At 44.5% G+C, this 27,107-nt stretch overlaps 2 protein-coding genes across 8 annotated transcripts in view; one reads left to right on the top strand and one right to left on the bottom strand.

The window, feature by feature from the left end:
- LRRC51 (leucine rich repeat containing 51) overlaps positions 1 to 873 on the top strand; it is a 9,072-nt gene extending 8,199 nt beyond the window's left edge. For all 7 annotated transcript variants that reach the window (XM_060771310.2, XM_067466436.1, XM_060771306.2 and 4 more), the window contains exon 6: positions 679 to 873. In XM_060771310.2, coding sequence (XP_060627293.2) covers positions 679 to 820 — 142 coding nt within the window. In that variant the 3' untranslated portion in view covers positions 821 to 873. The remainder of the gene's footprint in view (positions 1 to 678) is intronic.
- Positions 874 to 3,290: 2,417 nt separating this feature from the next.
- LAMTOR1 (late endosomal/lysosomal adaptor, MAPK and MTOR activator 1) lies at positions 3,291 to 25,249 on the bottom strand. The gene is made up of 5 exons (XM_067466435.1): positions 25,049 to 25,249; positions 8,300 to 8,445; positions 8,032 to 8,109; positions 6,671 to 6,797; positions 3,291 to 3,897 (listed from the first exon to the last, which is right to left on the bottom strand). The coding sequence occupies exons 1-5, from the start codon at positions 25,088 to 25,090 to the stop codon at positions 3,805 to 3,807; spliced, it is 486 nt and encodes a 161-aa protein (XP_067322536.1). The 5' UTR covers positions 25,091 to 25,249; the 3' UTR covers positions 3,291 to 3,804.
- Between the last annotated feature and the right edge of the window lie 1,858 nt (positions 25,250 to 27,107).

Below are 27,107 nucleotides of genomic sequence, written 5' to 3'. Positions count from 1 at the left end.
GTATCACTCGGAAAGAAATTTCAAGCACAATCGGCATTTCACAAGAACGTGTGGGTCACGTTACTGCTTTGCTTGGCTATCGGAAGATCTGTGCACGATGGGTACCCAGGATGCTGACGCCTGAAATTAAAGCACACAGATTTGAAACTTCAGAGACTGGATCTCACCAGCGTACGACATCCTCCATACAGTTCAAATTTAGCACCGTCTGACTTCCATCTGTTCCCAATTATGAAGGAAGATCTGCGGGGACCTCGTTATGCTTCTGATTAAGACATAGAGAGAATTGTGAGACGCTGGTTGCGGAAACAGAGTGTCGACTTCTTCCGTGACGGCTTCAAAGAAAACTTGTTCATCGTTGGCAGAAATGTATCCAATCGTCTGGTGATTATGTGGGAAAGTGGATAGTGGTCGTTAAAGAGCACATTCGAAGTATTGTTTCTGCATTTGATTTATTGAAATATTCTCATCCATACACAAGTAATGAAGCTGGAGGCATTACTTTTCATCCAACCCTCGTATTATTTCCTGTTTAATTGTGCTGCACGTAGTTTGAAAGTCGTTGTTCCCCTCCAGAAACTTTGTTTTGGCGGCAGAAACTATGTTGAATTGGTTGAGGCTCGATGATTGGCCTATTGAACGGTTGTATCCTTCTGCTGACCCTGTCCTCCTTTGCAGGAGTTACGTGGTCTCCACTTTGCCCAACTTGAAATCCTTCGACTTCAGCGGCGTCACGAAGCTAGACCGCTCCACGGCCAACGTCTGGCGGCGCATGAACATCAAGCCCAAAAGGGTGCGCAAGAAACGGGACGACTTCTGAGGTGGCGCTTGGGCTGGGACCCTCTGTTTAGAAATAAAGTCTTGAAGCATCTTTGCTTAGCAAGTGATGCATAGGGATGCCACGGAATGGGAGGTCACAACACAAACACATGTGCAGTGACCACTCTTGCTCTAACTGGAGCATCCCTGCGGAAAATGGCGTTGCAACTGTGCAATCTTCCAGATGTAGGACTCCAACTCCCAGCATTTTTAACTCATTAGGTGCGGATAATGGGAGATGCAGTACAAACACAAACATGACCCCCACTCCTTGCAACTGGAGTTTCCCCTGTAGAAAATGGTGCTGAAATCATGCAATCTTCCAGTCATTGTAGGACTCCAACTCCCAGCATTCTTAACTCATTAGGTGCGGATAATGGGAGATGCAGTACAAACACAAACATGATCCCCACTCCTGGCAACTGGAGTTTCCCTTGTAGAAAATGGTGCTGCAATCATGCAATCTTCCAGGCGTTGTAGGACTCCAACTCCCAGCATTCTTAACCCATTAGGTGTGGATAATGGGAGCTGCAGTACAAACACAAACATGATCCACACTCCGCCTTGCAACTGTAGAAAATGGTGCTGCAATCATGCAATCTTCCAGGCGTTGTAGGACTCCAACTCCCAGCATTTTTAACCCATTGGGTGTGGATAATGGGAACTGCAGTACAAACACAAACATGACCCCCACTCCTCCTTGCAACTGGAGTTTCCCTTGTAGAAAATGGTGCTGCAATCATGCAATCTTTCAGGGGTAGTGGATAATGGGAGTCGCAGTACAGCCACATATGCAATCCCCACTCTTGGAGTTTCTCTGCAGAAAATGATGCTGCAACCATGCATTTTTTTAGATGTCATAGCACTCCCAACTCCCAACATTCTACACCCATTGGCTGTGGATAATGGGAGCTGCAGTACACACACACAATTTCCACTCCTTCAACTGGAGTTTCCCTGTAGAAAGCAGTGCTGCATCTATGCAACCAACTAGGAGTTGTAGGACTTCCAATTCTTAACATTCTTCACCCACTGGCTGTGGATAATGGGAGCTGCAGTATACACACACACTCCTTTAACCCTGTAGAAAGCAGTGCTTCATCTATGCAGCCAACTAGGAGTTGTAGGACTTCCAATTCCCAACATTCTTCACCCATTGGATGTGGATAATAGGAACTGCAGTACACACACACAATTTCCTTTAACTGGAGGAAGGAGGGAGGGAGAGAGGGAAGGAGGGAGGGAGAGAAAGGGGGAAGAAAGGAAAGGACGGGGAGGGAGAGAAAAAGGAAAGGAAGGGGAAAAGGAAGAGGGAGAAGGAAAGATGGAGAGAAAGAGGGAAGGAAGAAAGATGAGAGGAAGGAGGGAGGGAGGGAAAGAAGGAAGAGGAAAAAGAAAGAAAGGGGAGAAGGAGGGAAAGTCGAGAAGGAGGGAAGGGAAAAAGGAAGGGAGGGTGAGAAGTAGGAAAGGGAAGTGGAGAAGGAAGGGATGGAAAAAGGAGGGAAGGGGAAAAGGAAAGAAATGAAGGGGAGAGGAAGGAAGGGAGAGGAGAAAAGGAGGGAGAGAAGGGTGAATGAAGGGAAGGAAAGGGAGGAGAAAGGGAAACATGGACAAAGGAAGTGGGAGACGGGGAAAGGAAGGAAGGGAAAGAGGAGGAAAAGGAAGAGGAGAGGAAAGAGGGAAGGAAGGAAGGAAGAAAGAAAGAAAAGGGGAAGGGGAGAAAGGGGGAAATGAAACAAGCAAGGGAAGAGGGGAAAAGTGAGGAAAAGAAGGAGAAAAGGAAAAGGGGGAGAAGGGGGGAAGGAAGGAAGGGAAAGAGGAGGAAAGAAGGGAGGAAGGAAGGAAGGAGAAAAAGGGTGGGGGGGAAAAGGGGTAATGAAACAAGTAAGGGAAGAGGGAGGGAGGAAAAGAAGGAAAGGGAAAAGGAAGAGGAGAAGGGAGGAAAGGAAGGAAGGAAGAAGAAAAAGGGAGGGGGGAAGGGGAAATGAAACAAGTAAGGGAAGAGGGAGGGAGGAAAAGAAGGAAAGGGAAAAGGAAGAGTAGAAAGGAGGAAAGGAAGGAAGGGGAAAAGGAAGAGGAGAAAGGAGGAAAGGAAGGAAAGAAGCAAGGAAAAGAAGGGAAGGGAAAGAGGAGGAAAGTAGGGAGGAAGGAAGAAGAAAAAGGGAGGGAGGGGAAAGGGGAAATGAAACAATTAAGGGAAGAGGGAGGGAGGAAAAGAAGGAAGGAGAAAAGGAAGAGGAGAAAGGAGGAAAGGAAGGAAGGGGAAAAGGAAGAGGAGAAAGGAGGAAAGGAAGGAAAGAAACAAGGAAAAGAAGGGAAGGGAAAGAGGAGGAAAGAAGGAAGGGAGGAAGGAAGAAGAAAAAGGGAGGGGGGAGGGGAAATGAAACAAGTAAGGGAAGAGGGAGGAAAAGAAGGAAGGGGAAAAGGAAGAGAAAGGAGGGATGGAGGAAAGAACGAGCCTTGTGCCTGGATGAAGGTATTTATATTTTAATCTAGTTGAGCCAAAACCAAAATTAAAACAAAATGAACAGTGGAGCTATGTAAAAGGAAGGAAGGAGGAGAGGGCTACACACCGAGAGAAAGAGAGAGAGAGAGAAGGGCATGGAGCCCCTCGCCAGCCGTGGTTTCCGTTCTTGAAAAGGACCCCATTCCTTTCCGCCCCCGACTCCCAAACGTGAACAACAGGAGGGGCCGCAGGACGAGAAACCATTCCAAAGGGGAACCGACTGCCGGCCGGGCATTCCGCGGAGATCCAGAGCGGTGAAAGGGGAGCCGCGCGGGCCGTGCCGTCCCTCGCCTTTGGGGCGGCCATCTTCCCTTTGCACCTCTCAGGTGTGCCAATCAATGGTCTCTGTGGCGAGGAGTAGAAAAAAATTCAGTGTATCTTGTCTCCGTCCGAGTTTCCGCCGCAGTGAGAAGCCGTCCGTGGAGATGAGAGGAGAGGCAGGAGTGCAGGGAGCGCGGGGCGGAGGGAGGCGGGCGCCGTTACGGGATCCCAAACTGTACAACCAGTTCCTCTTTCGCATCCACTCTGATCTGGGACAGGGCACTGTAGGCATAAGCAGCTATCCGGGAGACCTGAGGGTTGGAGAAGAGAAGGAAAGAAGGAAGGAAGGAGGGAAGAGTCAACACTGGAAGGGAAGAAATATTCAGTCTTGTGGGTAAGGCGCCATTAGGGACCCTGTGGGGCAAGCCTCTATTTATTTACTTACTTATTTATTTATGTAACTATATATACATACACACACACACACACACACACACACACACACACACACACACATTATTATTAGCCTAGTACAATATCAGTATTAAATATTTCTATATTGTATTATACCATTATATTGTAATATTATTAGTAATATTACATGTAATATAAATATATAATTATAATATATTAATATTAGTATTATATTGCATTACATTATAATATTATAAATATTATATGTATATATAATATATTACATTATATTATTAACATTTTTATATTATTAACATAACAGTGATTCTCAACCTGGGGGTCGGGACCACTAGGGGGGGTCACAAGAGGGTGTCAGAGGGGTCACCAAAGCCCATCAGAAAACACAGTATTTTTCTGTTGGTCATGGGGGTTCTGTGTAGGAAGTTTGACCCAATTCTATCATTGGTGGGGTTCAGAATGCTCTTTAATTGTATGTGAACTATAAATCCCAGCAACTACAACTCCCAAATGTCAAGGTCTATTTCCCCCAAACTCCACCAGTGTTCACATTTGTGAACGTTGAGTATTCATGCCAAGTTTGGTCCAGATCCATCATTGCTTGAGTCCACCATGCTCTCTGGATGTAGGTGAACTACAACTCCAAAACTCAAGGTCAATGCCCACCAAACCCTTCTGGTAATTTCCGTTGGTCACAGGAGTTCTGTGTGCCAAGTTTGGCTCAATTCCATAATTGGAGGAGTTCAGAATGCTCTTTGTTTGTAGGTTAACTATACATCCCAGCAACTACAACTCCCAATCTCCCCAACCCCACCAGTTTTCAAATTTGGGCGTATAGAGTGTTTCTGCAAAATTTGGCCCAGTGAATGAAAATTCATCCTGCATATCAGATATTTATATTACGATTCATAACAGTAGCAAAATTACAGTTATGAAGTAGCAACGAAAATAATGTTATGGTTGCGGGTCACCACAACATGAGGAACTGTATTAAGGTGTCGCGGCATTAGGAAGGTTGAGAAACACTGTATTATATCATTATATTGTAATATTATTAGTAATATTACATGGAATATAAATATATAATTATAATATATTAATATTAGTATTATATTGCATTACATTATAATATTATAAATATTATATGTATATATAATATATTACATTATATTATATTATTAACATTTTTATATTATTAACATTATATAATGTAATATTATAACATTAAATCATATAAATATCTATTATTATATCTATTTCAAGCTTCCTAATGCCGCGACCCCTTAATACAGCTCCTCATGTGGTGGTGACCCCCAACCATAACATCGTTTTCTTTCCTACTTTATAATTGTACTTTTGCTCCTGTCATGAATCATCATGTAAATATCTGATAGGCAGGATGTATTTTCATTCACTGGACCAAATTTGGCACAAATACCCAATATGCCCAAATTTGAATACTGGTGGGGTTGGGGGAGGTTGACTTTGTCATTTGGGAGTTGTAGTTGCTGGGAGTTATAGTTTGCCTGCAATCAAAGAGCATTCCGAACTCCACCGACGGTGGAATTGAACCAAGCTTGGAACGCAGAACTCCTTCTTTTACTTTGCACTTCCAACAATTTGTGCTCGTGTTGGTATAAATTTTCCCCAGCTTTTTTGGGGTCATAGACTCATAGAATCATAGAATCCAACCCCATTCTGCCAAGAAGCAGGAATATTGCATTCAAATCACCCCTGACAGATGGCCATCCAGCCTCTGTTTCAAAGCTTCCAAAGAAGGAGCCTCCACCACACTCCGGGGCAGAGAGTTCCACTGCTGAACAGCTCTCACAGTCAGGAAGTTCTTCCTCTTGTTCAGATGGAATCTCCTCTCTTGTAGTTTGAAGCCATTGTTCCCTTGCGTCCTAGTCTCCAGGTAAGCAGAAAACAAGCTTGCTCCCTCCTCCCTGTGGCTTCCTCTCACATATTTATACATGGCTATCATGTCTCCTCTCAGCCTTCTCTTCTTCAGGCTAAACATGCCCAGCTCCTTAAGCCGCTCCTCATAGGGCTTGTTCTCCAGACCCTTGATCAATTGAGACGCCCTCCTCTGGACACATTCCAGCTTGTCAATATCTCTCTTGAATTGTGGTGCCCAGAATTGGACACAATATTCCAGATGTGGTCTAACCAAAGTGGAATAGAGCATGGGGAGCAGGACTTCCCTAGATCTAGACACTAGGCTCCTCTTGATGCAGACCAAAATCTCATTGGCTTTTTTTGCTGCCGCATCACATTTTTTTGCCACCACATCACCACATCTATGTTTTCCCCCAATTCTCTTTTAGATCTTTTGCATATGTGTACTTTATCTTTTTTATCCAAATATATTTTCTGATGGTCTTTGGCGACCCCTCTGAAACCCCCTCACGAACCCCCCGGGGTCCCAACCCCCAGACTGAGAAACGCTACTCTAGATCTATGTAACTTTAGGTGTTTTGCTTCCTGCCTGCATGAAGAAATCACGTCTTCTTTTTCCCAAAAGTCTTTAGTGTAGGCCTGGGCAAACCTTGGCTCTCCCTCTAGGCTCTCCCAAAACGCCTGGAGAGAGGGCCAATGTTTGCCCAAGCCTCTCTTGCTCTGTCCTCTTTGCCATCCATTCAGCCAATTTACCTGCTGCAGGTCTGCAAAGGGCACAGGGTCACTGGCAAGGACTTGATGGGGCTGGTTGGTCAGTGAGGGCAGTGGTGGCAGCTTCTTCCAGTGCATGAGGTTGTTGCTCAGCATGGCCAGCCGGGTGCTGCAGGAAAGGAGACGGGAGAGGGTTGTCAGAAATATTAAAAATTACCTAGGTATTTTTCATTACAAAAATGCGAGTCAAGCACTGAAAGGGTTAAATGGATGCCATGCTCAAACGCTTGCGCAAACGCTCGCCAGGAACATAGAATCATAGAATCAAAGAGTTGGACGAGACCTCCTGGGCCATCCAGTCCAACCCATTCTGTCAAGTTTTCAGAAGGAATTTAAAAACTTGGCTGTTCCGCTGTGCCTTCTCAGAATAGGAACCCCCATCCCAAGCCATATTAGCACTTTAGCACAACTAATGTCGCTGCACACCGCACTTTTATCCTACGTTCCTCCTACCATTTCAGCACTTTTAACCCTGTACCCCATTGCACCGGCCGAGCCAGTTTTAAATAATGTCTTGATGTATTGCCATTGTTGTTGTTTTGCTTAATTGTTTTGATTTGCTTTGTTTATTGTTGTGTTACGTTTTCTATTGTATTGTGTTTTGAGGCTTCGGCCTGTGTAAGCCACATCGAGTCCTTCGGGAGATGCTAGCGGGGTACAAATAAAGTTAATAATAATAATAATAAGAAGAAGAAGAAGAAGCAGGAATATTGCATTCAAAGCACCCCCGACAGATGGCCATCCAGCCTCTGTTTAAAAGCTTCCAAAGAAGGAGCCTCCACCACACTCCAGGGCAGAGAGTTCCACTGCTGAACGGCTCTCACAGTCAGGAAGTTATTCCTCGTGTTCAGATGGAATCTCCTCTCTTGGAGTTTGAAGCCATTGCTCCATTGTGTCCTAGTCTCCAGGGAAGCAGAAAACAAGCTTGCTCCCTCCTCCCTGTGGCTTCCTCTCACATATTTATACATGGCCATCATCATATCTCCTCTCAGCCTTCTCTTCTTCAGGCTAAACATGCCCAGCTCCTTAAGTCGCTCCTCATAGGGCTTGTTCTCCAGACCCTTGATTATTTGAGTCGCCCTCCTCTGGACACATTCCAGCTTGTCAATATCTCTCTTGAATTGTGGTGCCCAGAATTTTAAGATACAAAAAGGATTCATGACAAAAAAAAGGCAGAATAAGGTGGGTGGCACCTCGCTTGAAAACAGTCTGTGGGAAAGGGATCTTGGAGGCTTAGCAGAACACAAGCTCAATATGAGCCAACAGTGGGATAGGTAAAGGTAAAGGTGGGGAGACATATAAAGGTGTGAGTGATAACCTTGAAGGGTAATGGCAATGCTCACCTGTACTGCCGGGCCCGGTCCATGTATTCGTGCTGCTCCATCTGCTGCTGGTCTGCGGCTGAGACGTCAATGATGTTGCTGCAAAAGGGGGGGGGGGGGGGGGAAGGCCAGGAATTAAAATACAAAGTTGAAGTCCAAAGCACCTGGAGGGAGGGCTGAAGTTGGCCCATGCCTGCCTTAGAGAGTCTCTCTAGGGCCAGTATTTCTGTTTCCCATGCATCTCTTAGACGATTTCCACATTGGATGAGGCAAAAGAGCTGCTACTCACATGGCCGTCTTGGCAAGGATGGAGGAGAGCAAGGCCTGCTCGTCTGTCCGGGCAGAAGGCAGGCTGTTCCAGCTGGGCTCCGTCCCATTTAAGGACTTATTTGGGGGGCTGGAGGCCGGGGGCAGCAGGGGCTTCGATTCCTCCCCCTGAAAAGAAAGGGAAATGGCAGAAAAACAAAGTCAACAACACAGAGGCTTTGGAAGAGGGGCAATGGGGAAAACGTGTCTGTTCCATTGGGTGTGAGAGAGGGGGAAACTATGTTTTTGCATCCTTGGACCACCCTTCTACTTGATAACTTACAGCTGACCCCTCTCTGAAGAAGGCGATTGATCCCAAAGGCAGGCCAGTTAGTAAAGTCAACCATTCAACATTGCTCTATACATCTTTGCATGGAATGTACTTTAAGACTCTGGAATCTCCATAGCCTTTTGGAAGCATGACCCTTTTGGAGATTAATTGGCATTCCCATTATTTGGAACTAGCTGTACCCGCCATGCGCTGCTGTGACCAACCTCCCCCCCTCTCTTCCTTCCTCTCTTCCTTCCTTTCTTTGTCTCCTTCCTTCCATCCCCCTTTCCTACCTTCCCTTCCTTCCTTCCTTCCTTCCTTCCTTCCTTCCTTCCTTCCTTCCTTCGTCTCCTTCCTTCCATCCCCCTTTCCTTCCTTCCTTCCTTCCTTCCTTCCTTCCGTCCTTCCTTCCTTCCTTCCTTCCTTCCATCCATCCCCCTTTCCTACCTTCCCTCCCTCCCTTCCTTCCTTCCTTCGTCTCCTTCCTTCCATCCCCCTTTCCTACCTTCCTTTTTTTCCTTCCTTCCTTCCTTCCTTCCTTCCTTCCTTTGTCTCCTTCCTTCCATCCCCCTTTCCTACCTTCCCTTCCTTCCTTCCTTCCTTCCTTCCTTCCTTCCTTTGTCTCCTTCCTTCCATCCCCCTTTCCTACCTTTCCTTCCTTCCTTCCTTCCGCTCCTTCCTTCCATCCCCCTTTCCTACCTTCCTTTTTTTCCTTCCTTCCTTCCTTCCTTCCTTCCTTCCTTCCTTCCTTCCTTCTCTCCCTCTCCCCCCGCTTTTCTTTCCCTTCCTCTTTCTTCCCTTTCTTCCTTCTCTACCTATTCTTGGACTGCAACTCCCAGCAGTCCTCCAGATCGATCTACCTACCTACATATCTCTATCTATCTTATCTATCGGGAGGGTTTCTGGGAGTTGCAGTCCAGGAATAGGAAATTGGAAACATGCAGGGATTGGGATGCTCTCAAAGAAATCCAAGGAGAAGAAAGCTTGCATCTTCGAAGCAGTGCATTTGGATCATCCTCCTCTCCTAAAGGGCCTGGTCAAGGGGATGCTGGGAGCTGTAGTCCACAAGAGAGTGTGGATATGCTATTGTGTGTTTTGTTTGGTCGGGGAGTCATTTTTGCACATGTGCTGTATCGTCTTTTTGCCTTTTTAAGTCCCTTCCACTGTGTTTTTCAGTGTATTTATGAGTGATGGTCACTCATTGGCCTGATAGGTGTATTTTGCCCAAATTTGGTGTCAATTCATCCAGTGGTTTTTGAGTTATGTTAATCCCACAAACGAACATTACATTTTTATTTATATAGATAATCATAACCCTTTTGTGAAGTATAATCTTCCGGAGAAGAGTTAAATACTTGTTTGAGTGAATCTTCTTCTTAGTGGTAAATATCCACTCAAGGCAAATTAGGCTTCTCAGTTGTTAGACTGATGTACCTGGTTATCTCTCTGAACTGTTAGGAACAACGATGTGCCAATACTTGTGCAACAGCGAAAGCAAAGGATGATGGTGAGGAGGCAGAGTCTATCTCTCTATATTCCCTTAACGAAGGAGCTGCTAACTGGTCCATCGATCCAAGTCTGATGGAAGTGACTCCTCCAATAGCATTTGAAAAGACAATCTTAAAGACAACCTTTGACATACAAATTTTAGCTGAAGGAGTCCTCTGCCCTTCTTAGGCTACATTCAGACCCTATCTCTCCTTTAACTTACTTTATCTTCCTTTTCCAAAAATACTACTTGTTTGCTACAGGACAGATAATGTGTTTTGAAACACCGTCTGCATAGTTGGCTGTGGCTCTCTTAATATAGTGCTAGCGGTTTGGATGGAATCACGCAGTCAAGGGCTGGAATGGATCCCAAAGGTCATCTAGTCCAATCCCATTCTGACACAAAGCAAGATGCATCTAAAGTAGTGTTTCTCAACCTGGGGGTCGCAAGGGGGTTTCAGAGGGGTTGCCAAACACCATAAAAAAAACCAGATTTCTGATGGTCTTATGAACCCCTTTGGCAGATCTCTCTGCCTGCCATTCTCTTCCTTTTTGGTGTTGGTGAACTACAACTCCCAGAATTCAAAAACAGCCCCACCCCAACCCCACCAGTATTCAGTGTTGGCCATGTAGGTAGTGTGCCAAGTTTGGTACAGATCCACTGTGGGCTGCGTTCAGAGTGCTCTTTGATTGTACGTGAACTATAAAGCCCAGCAACTACAACTCCCAAAGGCCCAGGTCTACTTTCCCCAAACTTCAGCAGTGTTCACAACTGGGCATATTGAGAATTCGTGACAAGTTTGGTCCAGATTCATCATTGTTTGAGTCCACAGTGCTCTCTGGAGAACTACAACTCCAAAACTCAAGGTCAATGCCCAACAAATTCTTCCAGTATTTTCTGTTGTAGATGAACTATAACTCGCAGACTCAAGGCCAAGGTCCACCAAACCTTTCCAGTATTTTCTGTTGATCATGGGAGTTCTGTGTGCCAAGTTGGGTTCAATTCCATCGTTGGTGGAGTTCAGAATTCTCATTGGTTGTAGATGAACTATAAATCCCAGCAACTACAACTCCCAAATGACAAAACCAATCCCCCCGCCAACCCCACCAGTATTCAAATTTGGGCATATCAGGTATTTGTGCCAAATGTGGTCCAGTGAATGAAAATACATCCTGCATGTCAAGATTCATAACTCACTGGTGGAGTTCAGAATGCTCTTTGGTTGTAGATGAACTATAAATCCCAGCAACTACAACTCCCAAATGACAAAACCAATCCCCCCGCCAACCCCACCAGTACTCAAATTTGGGCATATCAGGTATTTGTGCCAAATGTGGTCCAGTGAATGAAAATACATCCTGCATGTCAAGATTCATAACTCACTGGTGGAGTTCAGAATGCTCTTTGGTTGTAGATGAACTATAAATCCCAGCAACTACAACTCCCAAATCACAAAACCAATCCCCCCGCCAACCCCACCAGTATTCAAATTTGGGCGTATTGGGTATTTGTGCCAAATTTGGTCCAGTGAATGAAAATACATCCTGCATATCAGATATTGACATGACGATTCATAACAGGAGCAAAATTAGAGTTATGAAGTAGCAACAGAAATGATGTTATGGTTTGGGGGTCACCACAACATGAGGAACTGGATTAAGGGGTCATGGCATTCAGAAGGTTGAGAACCACTGATCTGAAGCATATCTGAAAGACGTCCACCCAATCTCTCCAAAAATGGAGAGCACACCATCATCTGAAACAGTCTCTTCTAACAACTCTTTCCATCAAGAAGTTCTTCCTGATGTTTAGGTCTCCTTCTCTTTATCTTGCAATGTGAATCCATTGGTTTGCGTCCTCTATCATAACACCATGCAACAGATACATTTCGGAAGGGGGTTGCATTGCATGGACTTTGGAGTCCTGCTTCCAGCTCTATAGGGTTCTCTGATAAGCCCACAGAAGGTCAACAAAGCACTTTACTGAGAAACAGTAAAGAGAGGACTCACTTCCAAGTTAGCAGTTTCTTGACCGGGCATGGGCCAACTTCAGCCTTCCTTCTAGAAATTGTTTCATATCAGTCTAGACACAGGCATGGGCCAACTTTGGCCTTCCTCCAGGTGTTTTGGACTTCAACTCCCACAATTCCTAAGAGCCTACCGGCTGTTAGGAATTGTGGGAGTTGAAGTCCAAAATACCTGGAGGAAGGCCAAAGTTGGCCCATGCCTGTATCTAGACTGATATGAAACAATTTCTAGAAATGCTGGAAAAAAAATTCTAGAAATCCACCACAAACTCTCAAAAGACACATCTTTGCAGCTGCTTTCCCAGCTCAGATGAGTTCTAGATTACAGCTCCCTTTTGCCCTATTGTCCGGGATCATAGAATCCTAGAGTTGGAAGAGACCTCATGGGCCATCCAGTCCAACCCCATTCTGCCAAAAAGCAGGAATATTGCATTCAAAGCACCCCTGACAGATGGCCATCCAGCCTCTGTTTAAAAGCTTCCAAAGAAGGAGCCTCTACCACACTCCGGGGCAGAGAGTTCCACTGCTGAACGGCTCTCACAGTCAGGAAGTTCTTCCTCATGTTCAGAGAGAATCTCCTTTCTTGTAGTTTGAAGCCATTGTTCCATTGTGTCCTGCAAGGAAGCAGAAAGGAAGTTTGCTCCCTCCTCCCTGTGGCTTCCTCTCACGTATTTATACATGGCTATCATATCTCCTCTCAGCCTTCTCTTCTTTAGGCTAAACATGCCCAGCTCCTTAAGCCGCTCCTCATAGGGCTTGTTCTCCAGACCCCTGATCATGTTAGTCGCCCTCCTCTGGACACATTCCAGCTTGTCAATATCTCTCTTGAATTGTGGTGCCCAGAATTGGACACAATATTCCAGGTGTGGTCTAACCAAGGCGGAATAGAGCATGGGGAGCATGACTTCCCTGGATCTAGACACTAAGCTCCTCTTGATGCAGGCCAACATCCCATTGGCTTTTTTTGCCGCCACATCTCATTCCTGGCTCATGTTTAACTTGTTGTCCACGAGGACTCCAAGATCTTTTTCACACGTCCTGCTCTCAAGCCAGGCATTGTCCCCCATTCTGTTTCTTTGCATTTTAGTCACCCGCCTCTGGACACATTCCAGTTTGTCAACATCTCTCTTCAATTGTGGTGCCCAGAATTGGACACAGTATTCCAAAATGATGGAAGCTATAGTCTGGAACAGTCCCAATGTCTCAGAATAGGAAGGACTGTTTCTGTTGTGAGTTTGTTATGTGGGGTCTCTGCCAGGAAGAGAAAGAAACCCAACTAAAGGCTGATGGCTCGTGACAGCTGCCCCGCTGTTTGGGATGGCAGAGCCAAAAGGGAAGGCTGCTGCCTTGGAGTTTAGCTTGAAACACAGAGGGTTTTGGGGTCATCTTTCTCCTCCCAAAGAGAAGCACGCATTTATTTATTTATTTCCGATATTTGTACCCTGCTCTTCTCAACCTCCCCAATCTGGTCGGCTTCTAGCTGGCAACAATTTGATGCTTCCAATGTACACATGCAGTGGAAGCGAAGAACAGATTTGAAGGACTAGATTTAGTAAACAGAGTCCCAGAAGAACTATGGACAGAAGTTCGCGACATTGTTCAGGAGGTGGCAACAAAGTACGTCCCAAAGAAAGAAAAAACCAACAAGGCAAAATGGTTGTCTGCTGAGATGCTGGAAGTAGCCCAAGAAAGGAGGAAAGCAAAAGGAAACAGGGATCAGGGGAGATATGCCCAATTTAATGCACAATTCCAGAGGTTGGCCAGAAGAGATAAGGAACTATTTTTAAACAAGCAATGCATGGAAGTGGAAGAAGACAACAGAAGAGGAAGGACAAGAGACCTCTTCCAGAAAATTAGAAACATTGGAGGTAATTTTCAGGCAAAAATTGGTATGATAAGAAACAAAGGTGGCAGGGACCTAACAGAAGCTGAAGAGATCAAGAGAAGGTGGCGAGACTATACAGAAGATCTGTATAGGAAGGATAATAATATCGAGGATAGTTTTGATGGTGTGGTGAGTGAATTAGAACCAAACATCCTGAGGAGTGAGGTTGAATGGGCCTTAAGAAGCATTGCTAACAACAAGGCAGCAGGAGATGACGGGATCCCAGCTGAACTGTTCAAAATCTTAAAAGATGATGCTGTCCAGGTGATGCATGCCATATGCCAGCAAATATGGAAAACACAAGAATGGCCATCAGACTGGAAAAAATCAACTTATATCCCCATACCAAAAAAGGGAAATGCGAAAGACTGCTCCAACTTCCGTACAGGGGCCCTTATTTCTCATGCCAGTAAGGTAATGCTCAAGATCCTGCAAGGAAGACTCCAGCAATACATGGAGCGAGAGTTGCCAGATGCTCAAGCTGGGTTTAGAAAAGGCAGAGGAACATTAACAACCTTAGATATGCAGATGACACCACTTTGATAGCCGAAAGCAAGGAGGAGCCAAGGAGTCTTCTAATCAAGGTGAAAGAAGAAAGCGCAAAAGCTGGGTTGCAGCTAAACGTCAAAAAAGCCAAGATTATGGCAACAAGAATGATTGACAACTGGAAAACAGAGGGAGGAAACGTGGAGACTGTGACAGACTTTGTATTTCTAGGTGCAAAGATGACTGCAGACATAGACTGCAGCCAGGAAAATCAGGAGACGTTTACTTCTTGGGAGGAGAGCAAGGACCAATCTTGATAAAATAGTGAAGAGTAGACACATCACACTGGCAACAAAGATCCGCATAGTTAAAGCAATGGTATTCCCCATAGTCACCTACGGATGTGAGAGTTGGACCAGAAGTGAGGCTGAGCGAAGAAAGATAGATGCTTTTGAACTGTGGTGTTGGGAGGGAAATTCTGAGAGTGCCTTGGACCACCAGAAGATCCAACCAGTCCATACTTCAGGAAATGAAGCCCAACTGCTCAATGGAGGGAAGGATTCTAGAGGCAAAGATGAAGTCCTTTGGCCACATCATGAGAAGACAGGAAAGCTTAGAGAAGAGAATGATGCTGGGGAAAAGGGAAGGAAAAAGGAAGAGGGGCCGACCATGGCAAGGCGGGTGGATGGTATCCTTGAAGGGACTGGCGTGGCCTTAAAGGAGCTGGGGGTGGTGACGACTGACAGGGAGCTCTGGCATGGGCTGGTCCATGAAGTCACGAAGAGTTGGAAACGACTGAAGGAATGAACAACAACAATGTACACATAATAAAATACATAATAAAATCCAATAATTAGGTACATTTAAAACATTAAGTCACGTTAATTAATGGAAGCAGACCAAGAGAAAAAATCCGCACTAAAACCCTTCCAAAAGCAAAGAAGCTTTTAAGATCCCTCAAGAGGACAGACACATCCCATGCTTCCTGATTTTATATTATTGTGGCCCCTTTTTCAGGAACTAAATCGAGACGAACAACCCTTTTAGCCAGTCACTTAACTGGCCACCTACAACAGCAGTCCCTGCCAACATCTGAAAGGATTTGCAGAGGTCAAAATGACCAAAATAGAACAAAACCCTAAAGTCCAACCAACCCCGTATCATGCGGATATATGCAATCAAAGCACTGAAGTCAAAATAAAGAGAACACAGTCCTGGGGCTTTAAAGCGTGGGTTTGAGAAGAAGGCAGGACAAACAATCTGAATGCAATTTTGAATATATATATATATATATATATATATATATATATATATGATTTCAAGCTGCCTGCAAAGAGAAAATGCCCACAGGGAATGGCTTGGAAGGAACTGCCAAAGCCTGGCCTCCTGCAATTTCATAACGTCTAAACACAAAACATGTTTTTCCCCAGGCGTGCTTTGTTATGAACTCTGACCAGCGCATACATTCCATAGAATCATATAGCTGGAAGAGTCTCCAGTCCAACACCCTTCTCCAATGCAGGAAAACACAAACCAAACCCTCTTGACAGATGCCACACAGCTTCTGCTTAAGGACCTCCACACAAAGAGACCCTATTATATTCTCAAGAAGTCCTTAGAAGGTCTGGGCAGGCACTTAGAAGGCATGGGCAAACTTTGGCCCTCCTCCAAGTGCTTTTGACATAGAATCATAGAATCAAAGAGTTGGAAGAGACCTCCTGGGCCATCCAGTCCAACCCCATTCTGCCAAGAAGCAGGAATATTGCATTCAAATCACCCCTGACAGATGGCCATCCAGCCTCTGCTTAAAAGCTTCCAAAGAAGGAGCCTCCACCACACTCCGGGGCAGAGAGTTCCACTGCTAAACGGCTCTCAAAGTCAGGAAGTTCTTCCTCATGTTCAGATGGAATCTCCTCTCTTGTAGTTTGAAGCCATTGTTCTGTGTCCTAATCTCCATGGAAGCAGTAAACAAGCTTGTTCCCTCCTCCCTGTGGCTTCCTCTCACATATTTATACATGGCTATCATGTCTCCTCTCAGCCTTCTCTTCTTCAGGCTAAACATGCCCAGCTCTTTAAGCTGCTCCTCATAGGACTTGTTCTCCAGACCCTTGATCATTTTAGTCACCCTCCTCTGGACACATTCCAGCTTGTCAATATCTCTCTTGAATTGTGGTGCCCAGAATTGGACACAATATTCCAGGTGTGGTCTGACCAAGGCAGAATAGAGCATGGGGAGCATGACTTCCCTAGATCTAGACACTATGCTCCTATTGATGCAGGCCAAAATCCCATTGGCGTTTTTTGCCCAACTCCTGCTGTTAGGAATTGTGGGATTTGAAGTCGAAAACATCTGGGGGAAGGCTGAAGTCTGGCCATGCTTGCTATAAGGAGAAGGAAGCTGACAAAGCAGCCAAACAAGCTCTCCTTTGGCCTCACCCAGCTACTGTGCGCCAGAAGTGCTCCCAGGTTCAGGTAGAACCAGAGCTTGGAAAGAATCCTGTTTGGAAACACACCTTCCTCCATTCCAGTGTCCCAAAGCAGTAAAAATCTCCATCTCTGGAGGGCAAGTCAAATGAAGACGTTCCTCAAGGGAGTTTGCAACTCAAGCAAACACATGTCTGGTCCCGATAAACAAGACCGTCTACACTGCAGAATTATAGCATTGACTCTACAGTAGAGATGCACCTTGAGGCCAACTTTCAAACCACTAAAGGAAATGCCAGAATTTAAAACACAATTAAAAGCCTTTCTCTTCCACATCAGACCTACCCAGTCAATTTAAAAACAATGATTCTTTGACTATACATTTTATTAGCATTGCTGTATTTTAATCTATGCATTTTAATAGTGCTGTGTTGAATAATAATATAGTAATAATAATAAAACTTTATTTATACCCCGCCACCATCTCCCCAAGGGACTCGGAGCGGCTTACATGAGGCCAAGCCCAACAACACATCAATAAAACAACAAGCAATAAGCAAAATAAACAATACAATTAATATAACTCACACATAAACAAAATACACAATGATTTAAAAACCTATGCCGGGCCAGATGTAGTAGTTAAAACCAAAGTGCTGTTCCAGCAGTCACCAGCCATCCCCTCCCCAATGCCAGAGATACAGCTTAATGGTGTAGCATTAGAAAATGTTGATCATTTCCGCTCCCTTGGCAGCCACCTCTCCACCAAAGTCAACATCGACACCGAAATACAACACCGCCTGAGCTCTGCGAGTGCAGCATTTTCCCAAATGAAGCAGAGACTGTTTAAGGACCGGGACATCTGTAGGGATACCAAGGTGCTTGTCTATAAAGCTATTGTCCTCCCAACCCTGCTCTATGCCTGTGAGACGTGGACTGTCTACAGACGTCACGTGCAACTCCTGGAATGATTCCATCAGCGCTGCCTCTGGAAAATCCTGCAAATCTCTTGGGAAGACAAGCGGGGAAATGTCAGCGTGCTGGAAGAAGCAAAGACCACCAGCATTGAAGCGATGTCCTCCGTCATCAACTCAGCTGGACCAGCCACGTTGTCCGGATGCCCGGCCACCATCTCCCAAAGCAGTTGCTCTATTCTGAACTCAAGAACGGAAAACGGAATGTTGTTGGACAGGAAAAGAGATTTAAAGATGGGCTCGAAGCCAACCTTTAAAACTCTGGCATAGACAGTGAGAACTGGGAAGTCCTGGCCCTTGACCGCTTCTGCTGGAGGTCAGCTGTGACCAGCAGTGCTGCAGAATTTGAAGAGGCACGAATTGAGGGTGAAAGAGGGAAACGTGCCAAGAGGAAGGCGCGTCAAGCCAACTCTGACCGAGACCGCCTTCCACCTGGAAACCAATGCCCTCACTACGGAAGAAGATGCAGAGCAAGAATAGGGCTCCACAGCCACATACGGACCCACAAGAACACTGGAAGACAAACATCCTTGGCAAACAAGGGATTGCCTAAGAGAAAGAGTAGTTAAAACTTTAAAAATAAATGCTGGACATGAACAGAGGATGTATCTAGTAGTAGGGTTTTACACCAAAAGTAGAGAGCAACCCACCAGTTAATTTAAGTGCTTCTCAGGATATTTTGCAAGGGATTGTTTCCTTTATTCAGGGAAGGCACACTGGAAGAGCCACCTTTTCAGGCTCCTCCTAAAGACTGCCAAAGTGGGGCTTGTCTGATATCCTTGGGGAGTGAGTTTCAGATTCAGGGGGCCACCATAGAGAAGGCCCTCTCCCTCATCCCTACCAATCGCGCTTGCGAAGGAGGTGGGAGCGAGAGCAGGGCCTCTCCAGATGATCAAAGAAATCGCGTGGGTTCGTACGCAGGCTCATGCCATAAGGAGAGGCTGTTGACAAATAAAATGTATTATTAGTAATACATGTATTTTATGACCCTTGGCTTTATCTATATGTTTTAACCATGCTGTGTCCTGCCTCAAGCCATAAGAAGAGGCGGATAAAAATAGAATATGTCTATTATTATTATTATTATTATTATCATCACTATTATTATTGTATTGTCGAAGGCTTTCATGGCCGGAATCACTGGGTTGTTGTAGGTTTTTTCGGGCTGTATGGCCATGGTCTAGAGGCATTCTCTCCTGACGTTTCGCCTGCATCTATGGCAAGCATCTTCAGAGGTAGTGAGGTCTGTTGGAACTAGGAAAATGGGTTTATATATCTTTTTATAAACGTCAGGAGAGAATGCCTCTAGACCATGGCCATAAAGCCCGAAAAAACCTACCTAAACCCATTATTATTATCATCATCATCATCTTTATTAATTATCATACCACACTGCATCTCAGAGGGTTCCCTTGACAAGGTTTACTTATTCAGAGGTTTGCCAAAATCTTCCTCTGAGTTGGCCTAGAATCACTCAGCAGGGATTCAAAACCTGGTCTCTAGTGTTGGGAGACAATAAAAAATAATAAAATTGATATATTACAGTGACTATTTCAATTGAAGATGGTTTGTCCCATGTATTTTAATATAGATATTTATATATGTGTTGTTTTGTTTTATCTGTGTTGTATCTTGCCTTGAGCACAAGGAAAATTTATTATTATTAATATATGTATTCTGGTCCTTTGTTTTATCCTTGTATGTTTACTATGTTGTGCCCGGACTTGAGCTGAATGAAGAGACAAATAACTACGGTAATAAAATGTGTTTATTGTTATTATTATTAGACTAGGTTTACTATTCAGAAGAGGTTTGCCAAGGCCTTCTTCTGAGTTGCCAAAAATCTTCCAGTTGAGATTCAAACTCTGGTCTCCAGAATTGTAAATATTAATAATAATATCACTTTATGATGATCATATGATAAAAGCAATCTGATATTTATAATAATAATAATGCCCTATTAATCATAATCATCATCATCTTATGATAAAAGGGATGTGCTATTAATATGGATAATAATAGTCTATTTTTTTGTTTTTGGTCATGTCAGGAGCAACCGCTCCTGTTGTGAGAGAATTGGCCATCTGCAAGGACGTTGCCCAGGGGACGCCTGGATGATTTTTGATGTTTTATCATCCTTGTGAGAGGCTTCTCTCATGTCCCCGCATAAGGAGCTGGAGCTAATGGAGGGAGCTCATCCGCCTCTCCCCGGATTCGAACCTGTCAGTCTTCAGTCTTGCCGGCACAGTGCTTTAACCCACTAATGATAAAGGTCATGTATGATTAACAACAATAATATTATTACGATAAAAGCAATGTGCTCTTAGTAATACTCTTATGATAAATGTAATGTGCAAATAATAATAATCTTATGATAAAAGCAATACGCTATTATTAATAATAATATTCTTATGATAAAAGTAATGTGCAAATAATAATCATGATAAAAGGAATGTGCTATTAATAATAATTGTATGATAAATGTAATGTGTTGCTATTAACAATAATCTTATGATAAAATGTTCTAATAATCATGTTCTTAGAAATGTGCTACTATTATTATGAATAATAATATAATAAAAGGAATGTGCTATTAATAATAATCATATTATTATTATTATTATTATTTATTAACCTTTATTTATACCCCGCTAACATCTCCCGAAGGACCCGGTGCGGCTTACAAGAGGCCAAGGCCCAACACATCAATAAAGCAACAGCATAGCAATACAACAATAAATACTCATAAAGCAAAACAATAAACATTAAAACAATAGCAACAAACATTAGACAATAACATATGAAAATGTAATGTGTTATTGTTATTATTAATAATATTCTTATGTTAAAAGTAATGTGCTTTTTATAACAATAATCTTATGATAAAAGCAATGTGCTAATAATAAGGTTGTTGTGTGTTTTCCGGCCTGTATGGCCATGTTCTAGAAGCATTCTCTCCTGACGTTTCACCTGCATCTATGGCAGGCACCTGCAGAGTCTACTGTATCTCATGCAGCTGTGGTCAAGTCTACATAGGGATCACCAAATGCAGCATTGCCCAAACACGAATCAAGGAACATGAAAGGCACTGCAGACTACTTCAACCAGAGAAGTCAGCCATAGCAGAGCACCTGATGAACCCACCTGGACACAGCATATTATTTGAGAACAGAAATGCTGGACAATTCTAACAACCACCATGTCAGACTACACAGAGAAGCCACTGACATCAACAAGCATGTGGACAATTTCAACAGAAAGGAGGAAACCATGAAAATGCTAGGTTGGCAGAACTTGAGGCTGACAACGGAAGCTCACACCACTCCCCGGATTCAAACCTGCGACCTTTCAGTCAACAAGCTCAGCAGCTCAGTGGTTTAACCTACTGTGCCACCAGGGGCTCCCTGACCATAACTGTTTTCTATTTAGGAAGTGGTCATGTGGCCAGCATGATTGCATCGAGTGCCATTACCTTCCCACTGGAGCAGTACCTATTGATCTACTCACATTTGCATGTTTTCGAACTGCTAGGTTTGAACTACTGGGGCTAACAGAAGGAGCTCACGCCACTCCCCGGATGCGAACCTGGGACCTTTCGGTCAGCAAGTTCAGCAGCGCAGTGGTTTAACCCACTGCACCATGCAATAAATATCAATTTAGTAAAGGTAAAAGTTTTCCCTGACATTAAGTCCAGTTGTGTCCAACTCTGGGGTGTGGAGCTCAGCGTTGTCCGTAGACACCTCCAAGATCATGTGGCCATAGGCCTAACTGCAGGGAGTGCCACTGCCTTCCCGCCAGAGTGGTACCTATTGGTCCACTCACATTTGCATTTTTTTTAACTGCTAGGTTGGCAGAAGTTGAGGCTGACAACGGAAGCTCACGCCGCTCCCCGAATTCGAACCTGCGACCTTTCGGTCAACAACCTCAGTTGGTTTACCCACTGCACCACCAGGGGCTCCAATATCAATATATGTACTTTATAGGAATGTTTAAAATGGGAAGTTGGGGCTAAATGTGAGAGAAATAAGGTTGAACACTGTGAAAGCCACCCACTTTTTTCATGTCATGAGCAACTTGAGAAACTGCAAGTTGCTTCTTTGTGTAAGAGAATTGGTCGTCTGCAAGGATGTTGCCCAGGGGACGCCGGGATGTTTTGATGTTTTACCATCCTTGTGGAAAGCATCTCTCAGGTCCCCACATGGGGAGCTGGAACTGACAAAGTGAGCTCATCCGCGCTCTCCCTGGAATCGAACCTCCAGCCTGTCTGTCTCCAATCCTGCTGGCTCAAGGGTATAACCTATTGCGCCACTGTGAGCTCATAGCAGCCACCCACTGCATGGCTGTCAGCCTCCTCCCAGTAGACTCAAGTCAAGGAAAACCTTCATGAGATCCAAGACTCTTTTTGACGTTCCCCCAGCAACAGCAAGGGTCTCCTTCTGGGCAGCTCAACCAGGAAATACCAACTGGATGGCCCCCCAAGAGGGAGGGTCTTCCTCCAGGGGCAAACCAAGAATGGGCCACTTGGAAATCCCTGAACAAACTCAGAAGCGGAGTGAGCAGATCAAAAGACAACCTGGCTAAATGGCACCACCTAAAAGAAACCCACACCTTATGTGACTGTGGAGCAGAACAGACAACTCCGCATCTGTATGCTTGTCCGCTGTGCCCTGCCTCATGTACAGAGGAAGAATTGTTGGAGGCTACAGACAATGTCGTTGCTGTTGCCCGTTTTTGGTCAAAAGATATTTAGCTGCCTGTGCTCCTTCTATTTTTATCAGATTTATACTGGTCGCACTGCCAGAAGGGACAGAGTTTCATCTATGCTGATGATCATGCCATCACTGCTCAAGCAGGGAGCTTTGAGATGGTAGAACAGAAGCTCTCCGAAGCTCTAGATGCTCTTACTGCCTATTACAGGGAAAACCAGCTGATCCCTAATCCATCTAAAACACAGACATGTGCCTTTCACCTTAAGAACAGACAAGCATCCCGAGCTCTGAGGATGACCTGAGAAGGAAGGAATCCCACTGGAGCATTGCAGCGCACCCAAATACCTGGGAGTCACTCTGGACTGTGCTCTCACCTGCAAGAAGCACTGCCTGAACATCAAGCAAAAAGTGGGTGCTAGAAACAATACCATACGAAAGCTGACTGGCACAACCTGGGGATCACAAGCAGATACAGTGAAGACATCTGCCCTTGCGCTGTGCTCCTCTGCTGCTGAGTATGCATGCCCAGTGTGGAACACATCTCACCACGCTAAAACAGTGGATGTGGCTCTTAATGAGACATGCCGCATTATCACAGGGTGTCTGCGCCCTACACCACTGGAGAAATTACACTGTTTAGCCAGTATTGCACCACCTGACATCCGCCGGGAAGTAGCAGCCAATAGTGAAAGGACCAAGGCAGAGACATCTCCAGCTCATCCCCTGTTTGGGTATCAGCTAGCATGTCAGCGACTTAAATCTAGAAATAGTTTTCTAAGATCTACAGAGACACTTGCTGGAACACCCCAGCAAGTGAGAGTCCAAAAGTGGCAGGCTCAAACCCAGAACCTGATATCAAATGAGAGACTCCCCCCTGGGCACACAGTGGACTGGACGACTTGGAAGGAGCTGAACAGACTGCATTCTGGCACCACGAGATGCAGAGCCAACCTTAAGAAATGGGGCCACAAAGTGGAATCCACGACATGCGAGTGCGGAGAAGAGCAAACCAGAGACCACCTGCTGCAATGCACCCTGAGCCCTGCCACTTGCACAATGGAGGACCTCCTTGCGGCAACACCAGAGGCACTCCAAGAAGCCAGATACTGGTCAAAGGACATTTAATCCACTACCAAACTGGCAAACTTTGTGTCTTTTGTATGTTTGTTTGTTTGTTCTGTCAAAAATGTAATACAAACTGTCTGGCTGCTCCTGACACGATAGATAAATAAATAAATAAATAAATAAAGTAGTCTATTCGGGATGTAACGAGAGAGTGGACCACCGTGGAGCAGAACAGACAACTCTGCATCTGTATACTTATCCATTGTGTCCTGCTTCATGTACAGAGGAAAAATTGTTGGAGGCTACAGACAATGCTGTTGCCCGTTTTTGTTCAAAAGATATTTAGCCACTTGCGCTCCTTCTATTTTTATGGGTTTTATACTAATTTATGCAATACTTTTGATCTATATAAATAAAAATGTAATGTTCGTTTGTGGGATTAACAGAACTCAAAAACCACTGGGCGAATTGACACCAGATTTGGACACAAGACACGTAATAGTCCAATCTATGTCCTTCACTAAAAAAAATTGATTTTGTCATTAGGGAGTTGTAGTTGCTGGGATTTATAGTTCACCTACAATCAAAGACCATTCTGAACTCAACCAATGATGGAATTGGGTCAAACTTGGCACACAGGACTCCCATGACCAACAGAAAACACTAGAAGGGTTTCGTGGGCGTTGATGTTGAGTTTGGGAGTTGTAGTTCGCCTACATCCAGAGAGCACTGTGGACACAAACAATGATGTTGAGTTGGGGAGTTGTAGTTCACCTACATCAAGAGATCATTGTGGATTCAAATAATGATGGATCTGGACCAAACTTGGCATGAATACTCAATATGCCCAACTGTGAACACGTGTGGAATTTGGGGGAAATAGAATCTTGACATTTGGGTGTTGTAGTTGCTGGGATTTATAGTTCACCTACAATCAAAGACCATTCTGAACTCAACCAATGATGGAATTGAACCAAACTTGGCACACAGGACTCCCATGACCAACAGAAAACACTAGAAGGGTTTGGTGGGCATTGATATTGAGCTTGGGAGTTGTAGTTCACCTACATCCAGAGATCATTGTGGACTCAAACAGTGATGGATCTGGACCAAACTTGGCATGGCTATTCAATATGCCCAAATGTGAACACTAGTGGAGTTTGGGGGAAATGGAATCTTGACATTTGGGAGTTGTAGTTGCTAGGATTGATAGTTCACCTAGAATCACAGAGCATTCTGAACCCCACCAACGATAGAATTGGGCCAAACCTCCCACACAGAACCCTCATGACCACCAAAGTGGGCCCACAGCAAACCCCAAAAGGCCCAGGTTTGTCCCTCTGGGTTTGGTCTTGATGACCTTTAGGGGCCCCTCCCTTTCCCCCCATTCTTTGGGCCCAGACCTGGTCCGAGGCCTCGTTCTCGCTGCTGTAGCAACAGCCCATGGTGGCAGCGGTTGCGGAGGACGACGAGGAGGCCGAAGAAGCCGCCCACCGGCCCGCCGACGGACCCTCTGCCGCTGCTCCCCTCGCAGTGCTTCCTTTTTCACTTTCCCCCTCACTTCCGCCCTCACTTCCGGTCACGTGAAGGCAACTCTAGACTCTGTCAACATCCGGGGACTCTGGCAATGCTGGGGAGGGTGGGGCTGGCTCACGTGATCATCCCAAAGGGAGGCCGGGCTCTGAGCTCACGCGCTAGCCAATCCGCTCTCAGTCTGAAGGGGACGCATGCGCATTGCGTACGGCGGAGCGGAAATTTCCATTCCTGCCCTGCCTTTTCTCGCAGGAGGCGATCACGTGATGTGTTTGGGGTTTTTTTTTCTTGCGAAACACTGGCTGCGCATGCGCAATAGGCTTAGTTTAGTTTTTCCTCCCTTCCCTTTTTCTTTCTTTCTTTCCTTCAGTTTCAAAGCCATATCCCTCTTCTAATTGCTCGCACTCATATAATTGCTGCCATAATTGCCTTGTAACTTTATTATATATTATATTTATATTATATTTATTATAATATTATATTTACTATTAATATTATATTATATATTGTTATTAATATATTATAGTATACTTTATTAATTATATATTTTTATATTATATATTATATACTAGTTTGGGTAACTATATATTATATTATTTCCTGAAGCGATAAAAGTCAGTTTCAAAGCCATATCCCTCTTATAATTGCTCGCACTCATATAATTGCTGCCATAATTGCCTTATAGCTTTATTATATATTATATTTATTATTATATTATATATATTATTTATATATATTGTTATTAATATATTATTTTAGTATACATTATAAATTATATATTATTTTATTATATATTATATACTAGTTTGGGTAACTATATTATATCTATTATTATATTATAATTTTAGTATACATTATTAATGATATTTTATTATACATTCTATATTAGTTTGGGTAACTATTATATCTATTATATTATATCTATAATATATCTATTATAGAGTTTGGGTAATTATATTATCATATATATATATATATATATACTCTATAATGTATTATACAGTGATGGTTTTGGACGATTTGGATCTTTTAACTGTGATGATAATGTTTTAATGTGTCTGGTGCTGATATTTGGAATATTGTGTCCAATTCTGGGCACCACAATTCAAGAGAGATATTGACAAGCTGGAATGTGTCCAGAGGAGGGCGACTAAAATGATCAAGGGTCTGGAGAACAAGCCCTATGAGGAGCGGCTTAAGGAGCTGGGCATGTTTAGCCTGAAGAAGAGAAGGCTGAGAGGAGACGTGATAGCCATGTATAAATATGTGAGAGGAAGACACAGGGAGGAGGAGGGAGCAAGCTTATTTTCTGCTTCCCTGGAGATTAGGACGCAATGGAACAATGGCTTCAAACCACAAGAGAGGAGATTCCATCTGAACATGAGAAAGAACTTCCTGACTGAGGGGACCAGCAGGCTTCTTTCCATGGCTCCACACAGCAACGATATTCATTCCGGGCTCCGGGGTCAGACTGCATGCCCTTTGGGTGCCCCTTCCCACAAATTTGGGCTCTGGGATATGACTGCTTGCGCTTTGGGTGCCCCTTCCCACAAATTTGGGCTCTGGGGTACGACTGCTTGCACTTTGGGTGCCCCTTCCCACAAATCTAGACTCCAGGGTCAGACTGCATGCCCTTTGGGTGCCTCTTCCCACAAATTTGGGCTCTGGGGTACGACTGCATGCCCTTTGGGTGTCCCTTCCCACAAATTTGGGCTCTGGGGTATGACTGCATGCCTTTTGGGTGTCCCTTCCCACAAATCTGCACTCGAGTCAGACTGCATGCTCTTTGGGTGCCCCTTCCCACAAATCCGGGCTCTGGAATGAGACTGCATGCCCTTTGGATGCCCCTTCCCACAGATTTGAGCTCTGGGGTACGACTGCATGCCCTTTGGATGCGCCTTTTTACAAATATGGGCTCCTGGGTCAGAC

Source organism: Anolis sagrei, chromosome 3, assembly GCF_037176765.1.
Source record: "Anolis sagrei isolate rAnoSag1 chromosome 3, rAnoSag1.mat, whole genome shotgun sequence".
Classification (NCBI taxonomy): domain Eukaryota; kingdom Metazoa; phylum Chordata; class Lepidosauria; order Squamata; family Dactyloidae; genus Anolis; species Anolis sagrei.
Note: the sequence above shows the minus strand (reverse complement) of the source record. Positions and strands in the feature narration are given on the sequence as shown.